The sequence below is a fragment of the Penicillium longicatenatum genome (genome assembly GCF_028827895.1).
Source record: "Penicillium longicatenatum strain IBT 33135 chromosome Unknown contig_6_segment0_segment0, whole genome shotgun sequence".
Taxonomy (NCBI): Eukaryota; Fungi; Ascomycota; class Eurotiomycetes; order Eurotiales; family Aspergillaceae; genus Penicillium; species Penicillium longicatenatum.
The window spans coordinates 1,094,190-1,107,228 of NW_026643123.1; the positions used below are offsets into that span (position 1 = coordinate 1,094,190).

General features: G+C 50.2%; 5 protein-coding genes across 5 annotated transcripts; 2 read left to right on the forward strand and 3 right to left on the reverse strand.

Annotated features, from left to right (window-relative positions):
- Window positions 1–835: 835 nt before the first annotated feature.
- On the forward strand, window positions 836–1,502 carry N7484_008616 (iron-sulfur cluster assembly scaffold protein; the record flags this gene model as incomplete). The annotated part of the gene is made up of 2 exons (XM_057119003.1): window positions 836–1,280; window positions 1,348–1,502. The coding sequence occupies 2 exons, from the start codon at window positions 836–838 to the stop codon at window positions 1,500–1,502; spliced, it is 600 nt and encodes a 199-aa protein (XP_056968558.1).
- A 693-nt stretch (window positions 1,503–2,195) lies between these two features.
- N7484_008617 (ABC1 kinase family protein) lies at window positions 2,196–4,264 on the reverse strand (the record flags this gene model as incomplete). The annotated part of the gene is made up of 4 exons (XM_057119004.1): window positions 2,196–2,449; window positions 2,518–3,090; window positions 3,146–3,750; window positions 3,834–4,264. The coding sequence occupies 4 exons, from the start codon at window positions 4,262–4,264 to the stop codon at window positions 2,196–2,198; spliced, it is 1,863 nt and encodes a 620-aa protein (XP_056968559.1).
- Window positions 4,265–4,962: 698 nt separating this feature from the next.
- N7484_008618 (serine/threonine-protein kinase) lies at window positions 4,963–9,296 on the reverse strand (the record flags this gene model as incomplete). Its single annotated transcript, XM_057119005.1, has 7 exons — window positions 4,963–6,438; window positions 6,497–8,158; window positions 8,211–8,643; window positions 8,700–8,764; window positions 8,815–8,844; window positions 8,909–9,043; window positions 9,111–9,296. The coding sequence occupies 7 exons, from the start codon at window positions 9,294–9,296 to the stop codon at window positions 4,963–4,965; spliced, it is 3,987 nt and encodes a 1,328-aa protein (XP_056968560.1).
- Window positions 9,297–10,005: 709 nt separating this feature from the next.
- On the reverse strand, window positions 10,006–11,247 carry N7484_008619 (dihydrofolate synthase; the record flags this gene model as incomplete). Its single annotated transcript, XM_057119006.1, has 1 exon — window positions 10,006–11,247. One exon carries the CDS (start codon window positions 11,245–11,247, stop codon window positions 10,006–10,008), a length of 1,242 nt encoding a protein of 413 aa, XP_056968561.1.
- Window positions 11,248–11,572: 325 nt separating this feature from the next.
- Window positions 11,573–12,899, forward strand: N7484_008620 (uncharacterized protein; the record flags this gene model as incomplete). Its single annotated transcript, XM_057119007.1, has 2 exons — window positions 11,573–11,583; window positions 11,672–12,899. The coding sequence occupies 2 exons, from the start codon at window positions 11,573–11,575 to the stop codon at window positions 12,897–12,899; spliced, it is 1,239 nt and encodes a 412-aa protein (XP_056968562.1).
- Between the last annotated feature and the right edge of the window lie 140 nt (window positions 12,900–13,039).

Consider the following 13,039-nt stretch of genomic DNA (forward strand, 5'->3'; position numbering starts at 1 on the left):
GATGAGTGTAAAAGAGGGGGTTTGATCAAAGATGGTGATGCATCGTAATAGTTTTGCCCTATTTGTATAGAAAATCCGCAAATTACCCCTCTATGGACCATGAGTTTCACCGAAATCCGATCAGTTGATCGGGCTCTGCCCCCGAGCTAGTTCATGCATGCTCGGGCTTTGCATTATCTTTGAATTTGCCGAGTTCACTATCTCCGAACCTCCTCGGGGCTTCCGCGGAAATCGCGGATAAAATATTGAAGTTAGGCTGCAGAATTGATACAGTAAAAATTGCGGGAATAGTCAATTGACACGATCGAATTTGATAGAAAAGTGGCCGAATATTAAATCATAGAACGTTTATCTTCACCATGAACGTGATACCCACCATTTGATATCATAAGCATTCCATTGGCCGAGGCATGTTCCATCGGAAAACAAGAAAGTTGCAAGAGTCCACCGCGGACAACGTTAATGGCTGTCCGGCCAGGCTCGCCACCGACCCTTCGAAAGTGATATCACGAGGGTGGATTCTCACTGGATCAACTCTCGTTCATCATTTACCCTCAGAGAAAGCGGTGGGCAGCTATCTAGAATATCGTTGGTAGAGTAATCGACGCCCTTTGCAGGAATGCTTAGTCAACTCCGATGTCCGGCGATTCGGAGGTTCTAGAGTTCCCCATTAGGTCTAGCGCCACGCTGAATAAGAATCAGATTATTTAGCAATGAATTCATCATTCTCCTCTCCCATATCAGATCTGTTTTCGCCATCTACCCAACTTCATCCCCACCTCACCACACTTCACATTTGAATCCACCACACTTACTTACACATTAACTACTCGCAATGTTCAAGCGTCTGGTCACCGTCGCCCCCCGCGTCGGCGCTGCGGCGCCCCGTACTCTCGCACCCCTCTCGGCTCTGCAGTCTGTCCAGCCTATCCAGCGTCGTGTCGCTGCTCCTGCTCCTGCCCAGCGAAGGGGATACCACGAGAAAGTCCTTGATCACTACAACAACCCCCGCAATGTCGGCTCTTTCAAGAAGGGCGACATGGATGTCGGTACCGGTCTCGTCGGTGCCCCCGCCTGTGGCGATGTCATGAAGCTCCAGATCCGTGTTAACAAGGATACCGGTCGCATTGATGATGTTGTTTTCAAGACCTTCGGCTGTGGTAGTGCTATCGCTTCATCAAGCTACCTTACCGAGCTTGTCCGCGGCATGTCCCTTGATGAGGCTGGCAAGATTAAGAACACTGATGTGGCGAAGGAGCTCTGCCTCCCGCCTGTTAAGCGTATGTTCCCTTCGCTTACTTCACCGCACGCCAAATGAATCGTTAGCTAACTTGTATATTCAATCAGTCCACTGCTCCATGCTTGCTGAGGATGCCATCAAGTCCGCCATCTCCGATTACTACCTCAAGAACCCCAAGAGCAAGTCCACCGATCTTTCCGGAACTGGCGCTGCCATCCCCGATGTGACTGCTACCGTTGGTAGCCCCGCTGCCGCCGTATAAATTGATTAATAAAGCGGATGGATCCGGATCAGTTTCAGGGTTGAAATAGACCCGGGAACCAACGTTCATTATTGTTCTTGTTTTGACTTTTGACTGAGATGTGATTACCCCAAGAGCGTTGTGAAACACAAGCACAATCCTTTGATCGAGCGATACCGGGTTCCGGTCCGGAATAAGAATGGGAATGTCTACCGAGACTGAGAATATTTCGGTGATGGGAGTTTCAAACAAATACGCGTCATTTGTTTGCTGTACAGATTTTTTATTTTTACTTTCTTTGCTTGTTTGAATCATCTTTTTTTTTTTCTCTTTTTTCTGTGGGGGCGCCTCGGTATCTGGGATCCTCGATCGATACTCTATTTTCAAAAGCGATGGTGCCTTGATAGTTTCAATGAAACGATGAAAACAGAACTTATCTTTGTTGTAATTGCTCGTGTATAGATGTCGACATTTGGTAATGCATATCTTGCTCAGTAGAAGATACAATATAAGAGATCTATCTAGGTCTAACGACAGATCTATCTATACAGACCGCTGGATATGGACATCATAAAATTACAAATGGAAAAGAAAAACGCCACGGCCAGAGCACAGAATGATCAAACATTCGTGTCTCTTAAAGCGAGCCCGCTAGAAAAGGATATCTATGTACAATAAAATGACAGACATGATCACGAACCCGAGCCTGTGAGTTCAAGGCAACCCGGTTCGCAGACCAAATCGGCTTTTCAGGCTCAGTGCCGTTTCATAAATAGACAACTTCACCTCGACACGCAGGAATCCCATCCAGGCGGAGAGGAATTGGAAGAAATTCGCGAAGATGCCACCGGAATCGCGGATCGTCTCCATCTGTTCTTCAAAGACGGTGCGGGTAGCATAGCGCGCTAGAATAAGGAATGTGCGCATGGGGCCCTGGCGTGTGTGTAGGTTTTCGTCCAGACTCCGAGCTGTGGGGTTGTTAGTGGACGCACACCAAAGATGGTATTAGAAAGTAATCAGGAAAGGGAGGCCATACTAAGATCGTTGGTCTTGAGGATAAGAAGGATAATTCGCGGGACCTGGCTCAGCAACACAACTAACTGCTGCAGCATGCCTTCACCCAGAGCACCGGAAATCTCCTTCTTCTCCTCAGCAGTACGAGAAGAGACGACACTCTGCTTCGTCAAGACAGAGTAGTCTCGACCGGTGATAGCGCTAGCAAAGAGCGGGAACTGCTCGTCCGTGACGCCGGCTACTTTGTGGGCATATTCGCGCATCCGGGGGACATCTGCATCGATAACGGCTAGCCAAAGCTTGGCGTAGTTGCGGCGTAGCTCACGGGGGATGTTGCGGTACAGGCCGTGATCGTACAGGATGATGTCGAAGTTCGGGCGGCGGCGGGTAGTGTTGGGACGAATAGCAACGTTGCCGCCGTGCGGATCGCAGTGCAGTGGAGCGTTGTCACCGAAGATCATTTCGTTGAAGATGTGGGCAAACGCAGCGGAGACTTCGTCGCGATCGATGTTGTTTGCGTCGAGGAAGGCGACATCGTCGGGACGGGCGCCGGCGATGTACTCCATAACAAGGATGCGCTTCTGGGACCACATGACTAGAAAATTGTTAGAACTGATGGCAATTTACCAATTGATGTAAATTAAGTTTACCTTCGGGGATAACCAAGGGAGCGTCGGAGTGCTTCTTGAAGTACTCGCTGGTTTCAGTAGCATTCTGAGCTTCCATACGGAAATCCAGTTCGATAGGTAGGGAAAGATCCATCTCTTTAGATAGCCACTCCAAATCATAGTCTGGGAAGAAGCGCTTTAGCATGGAAAAGGTAAATCGGTTCAGTGCAAGATCCAAAGGCACCCACTCAGCGAGAGCCGGGTGTTGGACCTTGACGGCGACCTTCTGACCGGTTTCTCTAAGGGTAGCAATGTGAACTTGGGCGAGCGAGGCAGCACCAGTAGGCAGTGGCTCAAATGAGCTAAACAGCTCATCGATTGTCTGACCAGTGTCCTGAATAAACATCTCCCTGATTGACTCGATAGAAGAAACCGGGCATTTGTCCTGAAGCGGGATAAAGGTTGTAGTCCATTCGAGTGGAAGAAGATAACTCATGCTGCTGAGATGTTGGCCCAACTTGATGAAAATAGATCCATTCTTCTCAAGCACACGGAGAGTGCGCTCAGCGCATCGCTTGTGGCACGCCCGGATGTTGGCATCACGCTCTTCGGCGGTAGGGAACTCTTGTTTTAGGGTAACGCGGTAGCTGTAGTTTTGAATATATGTCAGGGGAAGTTCCAGTGCTGATATTTCTGGCCGGAAAGGCGAGTTCGCCCAGGGGGTACTCACTCATTGATACAGACTGCCAATGTACCCACCACGCGACCACTTCGTCCTGCGGCATGGTATGCATGCTTGATCTCATCGGAGTAAATCACAGCGCCGGCGCCGAGAATACTCAAGGCAATCAAATATTTGATCGCCTTGTTCGACTGAGGTGGCTTAGCTTTCGGCCCATCGTTTTGTTGGCTGGTCTCTGCAGTCAAGAGGGGCGAGGTTCTCGAGGCGAAACAACGTCTGGACAAAGCCGCGCTCGGGATCGGTTCATATAATCGAGGACTCCGTGACTGAGTGATAACTCGGGACGACGAGAAAGTCTTGCGCAGCGAGTTCGCGACTAGACTGGACGAGGCGCTAACACTTGAGGCTTTTGATATTTCTCGGGCTACCAGTGCGGGATTGGCCAGCGTCCGCAGCGGCACGCGAACTGCGGCGCTCATTCCGACGAGCTACCGTCCTGGCTGGCGAGAACAATAATCGGATGAGGAATTGCAGGGTTTCGCCTAAATTGTATCACGCCTCTGCCTGGAATTGTATGACCAGGGAGATTTTTTTGGGACGGTTCTCGCCGCCAATCGGCTACTCTCGCCCGATCTCCGGCCGTGGAGCACACGTGATTCTGAGTTAACTGACGTCATCCTGAATATCTTCAACACACTTCATGATTGTATTTCGGACACGGGATGTTTGAGATCACTGGTATGCCTTTGCAAATTACACTTCTTCATTGTTGACTAGTGAAATGTCACTACAGTAGGTGCCTAACTTATACGCCAGCTACTGAACCAAAACCCTGTATCCCGTGCCCAGGAACTATGCGCTAGCTAAGTTCGGAGGAGCTATGTTTTGTGCCAATTTAAGTGCTTGCCACTGTATCATGAATGATAATGTATTGAATACCTTCATATCAATAATTACGTCTGATTGAAAGTATATGTCAAGTCTATGTGCAGCATCCAGTGCCATCACAGCGTAGCAAAAAAAAGAAAAAACAATGACGTTTCAACAAACAAATAACCCTAGAGCCCACCCCGTCTTCCATTTTGATGACGCCACTCTAAAAGCAGATACAGAAGAAAATAATCATTGACAATGATTTAGAACAACAAGTACAAGGCATCAACTATTGTGGACCAATCTATGTCCATTCAGAATCGGCGACCGTGGTTCGGCGGCGTCGAGGAATCACAGAAGGTCGACGGCTGAGAGAGCTGGGGGCCTTGGCATCCTCATCTTGTAGAGTTTCAATGTAGGAAAGCCGGTTGGACATTCCCCGTGGGATACGGGGTCGTGGTGCAGCTGCACTGCCATTGGCTGCAGAGCTAAGGGCAGACGCGCTTCCGTCTCGACTGCCAGGTCGTAGAGCGAGAGAAGAGCCACTCAGGGCGTTGCGTGGATGGCGTGGGGTTTCGCGGCCTTCAAAGAATCCCCTTGACTGGCTTGTGCGGTTTGCTTGAGGAGTTGAAGGTGTAGAGCTAGAGAATGGGTTCGGCGGGGTCGTGGAAGTACTTTTCCTTCGGCTGACCGGTCTGCGCTTACCGACAGCGAAGGCATCGCTCCGCTCATTGGACTGAATCAGCTTGCCTGCCATGTCTCGGACAAGAATGGCGGGGTCATTTTCAAGCTCTCGAATGGCGTCCAGTAGGCCATAGGTAGCAACCAGGCTACCTTGCTGTTCACTTGAATCGCAGATGGTCGATATAATACGCAAGATATTCAAACGCACGGCGGCCTTGTTGTGGTGAAGCTTTTGCCCCAATCTGGTGAAAAGATCTGGCCGAGCAAATGTTGATGCTACAGGGGGACTCAAGCGAAGAAGCTTTTGTAAAGGATCAAGGATATTCTCGAAGGCGTTTGCCTTCGTCAGTGTCAAGCACCGCACGATAGCGTCAGCGAAGTTCCTGTCTGGGCGGGAATCTAGCAGATGCTCCTCAACCTTGGCAGTCTCTTCTTGTAGCCACGTAAAGATGGCATCTAACGCAGTCACTTGCCAGTATGGATCCGCGAGTAATGAGATATAGAAGGCCAGACCCTTATTGCGCCACAGCTCTCGCCGACCAACCTTGCCGGACTGTGCCATATCACACAGAATGGGCAAAGCAAACTCTTTCAAAGGCCTCTCGGTATTGACGATCTTCTGGAGCAACGGCACAATGCCATTAAGAGCAGCATCTTCCTGTCGAGACTTGTTCAGGCGACACATGTTGTAAATGGTGTTAAGAATTTGGTTCGAGACCTCTCTGAAATGGCCTCTCTTCATGGTTGACCGAAGCAACTCAGTGAGAACATCGATTGCATTGGAATTTTGAAGCGAGTCCAGAGTGGTTGAAAGCATGGAAAGGTTCTTGATGAACTTCAACATTGTGATTTGGTGGATAGGGGACATCCTTTTCAGTTCCTTGAGAACCCTGTGCAAAACCGTTCGCTCTGAAACCATTTCCTTGACATGATTCTCGGCCTGCGAGAAAATGAAGAAGATGTTGGCAATGCGACCTTCAATTATCTCCGCCAGCTCACCTTCCTCGTCCAACACACGGCTAAGGACGAGTGAAAGGGGATCTAGGACAGAATTACGCGACAAAATTCTGCAGAAGTCATTTTTCGGAGTTGAGCCCTGTGAGGAATTGGTAAGTTGCGAAAACATAAAGAATAAGTTGTCGTGGTATAGTTACCTGTAACTCAAAGACGCTCCAAATTCCGTTCACGCCAATCAATACTAGGTCGCGCTCATCCTCGTAATCATCCTCCAAGAACTCAACCAAGACATTAAGGCCACCGGCGCTAACAAACATTTGGAGTGTGAGGGTAGATGTTTGATACATCTGTTGTACAAAAGCAGCAGCTTCCAGACGAATCTCCCGCGGGTATTTTTTGGACGCAAACTCATTGATAATGGGAATACCACCAACGAAGCACAAATTCTCCTGAACTTCGTAGTCATTGTAGATTATGGCGTTGACAACACGGAGCAAGCAGATGACTATGTCACGTCGACGGGATGTGTCAAGGATCTCTAGAATCGGCAGCATTCCATGTGCGCTGATGATAATATTTTTGGTCTCTGGCAGGTCACAAAAATCAGTGAGCAGCTGCTCCGAGATGTCGGCAAGAACATCTTCATCCTGAGAAGTCTTCAAAGAGCCGACTAGACCTTCAACGTGGTTCCGGAGGCGTGCATACTTGTCACGCGCAATGTTAGCCTCTAGATCCATCTCATCGAAACCTTCTTCCAATTGAGCAAATGGGTCATCGTCATCATCTTGGTCTCCTAACCACGAGTTATTAGACAATTTTGAGTTGAGCATCAAAGTGCTACGATCCGAACTATCGTCAAGCTCTGTGGTATCCATGCCCACTTGTTCGGCTCCGAGGATATCGGAGAAATCTTCATCAGTCTCATTCTCAGCAAATTTGTGTATCTCGATTTTGGACCTGTCACGCTTCACAGAAAGCTGCTTGCGCAATTGAGGATGTTGACCACTTCGGTCATCATCAAACGCATTGTACCCGTTTTCATGCACCGGAGAATCAGGATCCTCGTCTTCGATAATGAGACCAAGTTTTCGATCGAGAACATCCTCGTTGGCCATTATGAGATCGGTGTAATCTTCGACGGAATTTTCTTTATAAAGGTTAGCCGGGCGCGCCCGTCTCATCGGTGGCACAGGATTTTGTGTCAAGATTGGGACATTCTGCAGAGCCGAAGCCGATGGCTTGCTTGCTTGGTGTCGAATAGGGCTCAGATTTTTCGATGGCTCAGCCGCTTTCGCTGAATATGGTCGTATTGTCTGTAGAGGGTCATTTTCCGATACAGACATCGGCGCATCTTCGAACTCATCAAAGCTGTCATCAGGTCTCAACATTGTCCCATCTAACGACGCAAACGCTTTCAGTCGCTCGGAGGAAAGCATTCCACCAAAGTTGTCATGAGGACGAAGATGGGGTAGCTGCAATGCGCTGGGAGATATGGCAGTTGCGAAGTCATTGTCCCAATTATCATCCTCAGCAGACTCCGGGGATCGAAATCGATCAGTGGCTTTAATGGAAGTCGGAGATGGCAATGTGTCCACAAGAGAGTTACGCTGTGTAGAAAAGGGCCCGACACCATGCTCAAACTTGTTACTCTTCCTCGATGTACCTGCGCCAGGAGACCGAAGTGCCTCATTCCATTCTTGTACACTTTTGACGGCCTCTTCATACTCTGTAGATTTCTTTGGGACCACAGAATCTGACCGGCGAGCATTGACGATCCAAGGGTGTTTGAGTAATTTTTTAGCCGAGACACGCAGATTAGGGTCTTTCTGGAAGCATTGCATCAAAAAGTCTTTCACGGCCTGCAATTTTGTTAGTGTTGCACATATACCTTCGGTCTCAAGTAAAACATACCGGGGAAGCACCTTGCGGAAGCGGAGGATGATCGTCATTGACGATGCGAAACAATGCAGGCATAGGCTGCAAATTGTGATAAGGCGGTTTTCCCTCTAAAAGCTCGATGACTGTACATCCTAAACTCCAGATATCCGAGGCCGTAGTTGCTCCGGAGAGCTCAATCACTTCAGGTGCCATCCAGTACGGAGTACCAACCACGCTTGACTCACTTGGACCAGTCGTCCTGCTGGCCACACCAAAGTCCGCAAGTTTGACAAGACCCTCTTTGGTAGTCAAGATATTGGCGCCCTTGATATCCCGGTGAATCACACCTTGCTCGTGCAGGTACAAGAGACCATGTAGCACTTGAGACATATACAATCCAACCAAGTTTTCTGGGAATCGACCGAAGTTCTTTGCGATGGAGTGTAGTGAGCCATTCTCGCAGTACCTAGGACTATCGTCAATATCTCGATTCCCTAGTAGTCTCCTTTTATGGATACATACTCGAGGATGATATTTAAAGTTTCAATAGACTTCACAAATCCATGGTACTTGACAATATTCGCATGCTGTTATTTTGTCAACACTTGTTCATGGGTCAGAACGTGGGGTGTCTCACATCAAGGTTTTTCAGGAGGTCGATTTCCAGCTGAGACGACATGTATTAGCAAATTTCGCAGTACAATGCGCAACGGGCAGATAGATCAGCATACCATAATAACACGCAACTCGCTCTTAGGGAGATCCGTCAGTTTGATTTGCTTCACGGCGACTGTCTCTCCAGTATTCCAGTTCAACGCACGGTAAACCGATCCGAAAGCTCCTTTGCCTAAGCAGTCGCCCAATTGCTGTAGAAAGCCACAGTCAGCACCTGTTCAGCGCCATACTGCGCGAGCGCATTAGATTATTCCATACGTAGTCCTTGAGCTCTGCCACATCCTTTGCCGATGATTTCAAGACCTTCTCCTCCTTTGGCTTCTCGTCTCGCTTGGTTGGGCTGGTGCCGATTCGTGTCAATCGCGGCTTAATCGGCGTGCCGGGGGTCCTGGAGGGGGTGAGGGGGCGCGGCCCCTCATTCCCATCGCCGGAGCGAGATACCATGGCAGCGTAGACCAGTTCTCTTTGGGGGCCAGTACGGAGGATTCGATCCGATCGACAGTCTCAGAATGTGGTTTCAGGTAGACGGGGGTGGGGTGAAAGCTAAGGAAAAAGGCAGGAGCCGAGGGCGACAGTCTCAGGGTTCATGTCCGCAGGTTCTAGAGAGCTCCAATTGTTAACTTGTCTGAATCAATCCGGTCGCAAATGATTGTGATAGGGGTGAAGGGTGTTGTCCGTATGCAGGTGTTGGGAGAGGGTCTCACCAAGCGACCATGACAGGAGAGAAGCTCTCTCGGGCTGGATAAGTGGACTTGGGGCCGATGCGCATTCAAAAGCACCGATATCAGGCGTTAAGATAACTGGAGTGTCCTCCGGACCAGAGCGACAGCAGCCAGATCAAACAACGGCGTTTGGAGTGTTGTGGTGTAAAATAGTGATTGTTTTGAACTTTCCTTCTCCACAGGCCGCTCGCCGCATCATGCAGAGAGAGCGGCTGTGCTCGTCTGCCCGCCGATCAGCCCTACGCCACAATCTTTTACAAACCTGATTCGTTTTGAATAACTGACTATTAGAATGATTTAATTCATTAAAAGTGGACTATTCTTTGCATTGTCATTCTATGATTCGTAAGAATACACACAGATTGCTATGTAGGTGGGTACCTACGCCCCGATCCATGGATATATAGCGCCCAAACCAAAGAAAGAGGGTATCATTTTTGTGCTGCCCGAAGCAGTCGGTGCACATCAGAAATCAAGTACAAGCTGCCTGCAATAACGAGTGGTCCACCCTGAGCCATCTCGCTAGCCCATTTAATGGCTGGGATGAGATCTCCTTCAAAACTGTCTACTTGGCCAATCTCAGGAATAGACCGGATGGTCGATGCCAGTTCCACGGCATTGGTGGGTGCCACCCAAGGCATCCCATCCACAGGCCCAAACTCGGCTGTTGCGACATTGTCTCCAGGTCGGATGATGGAGCGGAAAACTCCAGCCAAGTCTTTTCCACTCGAAGCTGCAACCACCCAAGTCACGCTTCCTTGGGGTCGGAGTTTGCGGTCGACGTACTTTCCCAGGACGTCGGCCGATTGGGGGTTATGCGCGCCATCTAAGAGGGCGTTTTCTTCCCGGCCAACCAGGGATTGTAAACCGATAGTCTCCAAGCGACCAGGCCACTTCACGTTGGTAAGATGTGGAAGTAGGGAAAAGGTATCTGCTCCAGGGCGGATCATGGGTAAAGCAAGGCGCAATGCTGATACAGCACAGCACATGTTTTCTTGTTGGTGGCGTTCAAGATCTGTCTTCTGGAATAGCTGCGCAAGCGGCGGGAGTTGCTCTTCTACCTTGTCCGGGGAGACAAATGTTGCATCGATGCCGAGCTCTTCAATGCGGGCTGACAAGGCCCCCAGCACCGCTGACTCGTTGGTATTATCAACGACGCAAGGCACTCCTGGTTTGAGGATTCCAGCTTTTTCCCGGGCGATTTCCTCAACTGTTGAGCCCAAAAATGCCTGGTGGTCCATTCCAATCTTAGCAATGACCGAGACCAGCACATTGCCCAGTATATTTGTCGCATCTAGGCGACCACCCATGCCTACCTCGACAACGCCGACTTCGACCCGCTCATGATTGAATATCTCGAAGGCCGTTGCTGTCAAGAGCTCGAACTCGGATGCCCCAATCCCCAATGTCTGGTCTCGTTGTTTGACCTGGTCCTCGATTTGTCGAAAGAGAGATTCCTGGACGACCCGTTCATCGATGGTAATGCAATCCCATCGGTCGATTAGGTGAGGAGAGGTGAAACGCCCACATCGAACACCATCAGTTGAAAGTAGGTGGGAGAGATAGGAGCTGATCGAGCCTTTGCCGTTTGTCCCCGCAATGTGGATGGCCTTCCATGTGAGCGGGGTCTGTTGGAGAAGACGCGAAATGCGACTTAGCCCTAAGTCGATCATTCCTCCGAGTTATGCTGATATCTAGAAGAGATCAATTATCATGATCTAGCGGTAAAGAGCTCACGGCGTCATGGTCCTCCGCAATGGCGATTGTTCAATCACAAACTCCGCATCGAAAGCGGAGACCTATATCAAAAGATAAAGCCACGTGACACTCCAGCCTTCCGGCAGAAAAACGCAATCTTCCCCCTTCCGATCGGTATCCATCCCTAATCTCCACTACAGACCTGTGTCTCCGTGGTCGCGTCACATCGCATTTTCAAAAGTTTCTTTTTCTTCACCATTTTTTGTCGTTCTTTAGGTTTTCTATTCAAAAAACCTAAATATGGGTATTCCGTAAGTCACTCTCTTCCACCCGCCTCTGGATGCTATCGCATGTGCCACCTCGCCACCTTCGTCGCCGCGTAAATTGACATTATAAAAGGCTGTGGCGCGAGCCGACGGAGTCAGATGCTTTCAAGTCTGCCACGGAGAAGGATTCGTCTGCATCTGCACGGTCTGCGATTCGTCGTGCGGCTACGATTCGACGTGCATCGCGCCACGGCGCTCGCGCGCGTGGTGCCGGCGTCCTATCCTCGTTCCATTCTCAAATCCTCGATGAGATCCAGCGCGGTATGGGCGAACCCCAGACGGGGGTACGCTCTCCTGTTCTGAACCTTGGTGTTAGTGAGGATGGATTAGATCTTGATGCCAGTCGACTCGAAGCTCTAGGCCGAAATGCCGCGCGCCCACTTCCGAGCGCCAGCCTTCCCGCAGACCATTTGGCCCGGTGGAGAAGCGCCCGGGATCGAGCTCTATTGACCAACCTCCTCAGTCGCACTGACACCCAATCTCAAACTGGCGAGCGCCGTGCGAGCCCTTCTTTGACCCCAAACTTTGCTCCTGCCGCTGCGTACCGTACCGCTGTCTCGCCCCGCCCGTCGGATGGACCTCATCTTCCCACTCCCCCTCCTCTCCGACGCACCGACACAAGTAATGAAGATTCGCAATACCATATGCCGCCTATCATCTGGGGGCCGGCGAGAAGGAGACCCAGACCTCAACGAGACCCTACCATGGATGGGCTTGGTGATCGACAGCGAAGCGTGAGCCCAGATGGAGAGCGAGAGAACGCTGCATGGGAAACTCTGCTTTCTACCCTTACTCCAGATACCCATCTTCCCTCCACTAGCACATCATTTTCTTCGACTATTGCTCCTAGCACGGACACCTCGCTCGATAGCACTTCTCGACACTCCGCACCCCAATCCCGAAGACTACCCCCGCTCCCTGTCCACACAGCCCTCGACCCATACCCAGATCAACTTCACCCCTGTGACTTGAGCTCGTCGGACGACGAGGACACCCCCGTCAGTCATCAATCCTCCGGACCCATTCTTTTTGGCGCGTCAGGTCTTCCACTTCCACTCTATCGGGGAGCTGGTCTTCCTTCAACAATGAGCAACCACCCTCCCATCCCTACCATTTCTTTCTCTTTCGACTCCTCTACCGATACCGATCTCCAGCAAATGCAGGCCATTCTGGACCGACTTGCTCGTCGCGAGGATATCCCGGACGACTGGTGGGCGGGTGCTGGTCTATCGCGCAATATGGGCCGCGGCCTCAGTACCGGCACCAATGCTCATGCCGACGCCAACGAAGGTACTGATTAATCAATTGACCCGTTTCTTACATATTGCATGTGACAAGTATCTATTATGATGATGTTTCTGGTGTTTCCTCGGTGTTTTTTCTAGGTGTTTTTTCTTTGGAACGGCTCATCCCTCTGCGAGGCTTCTTTTCTAGGACAGGA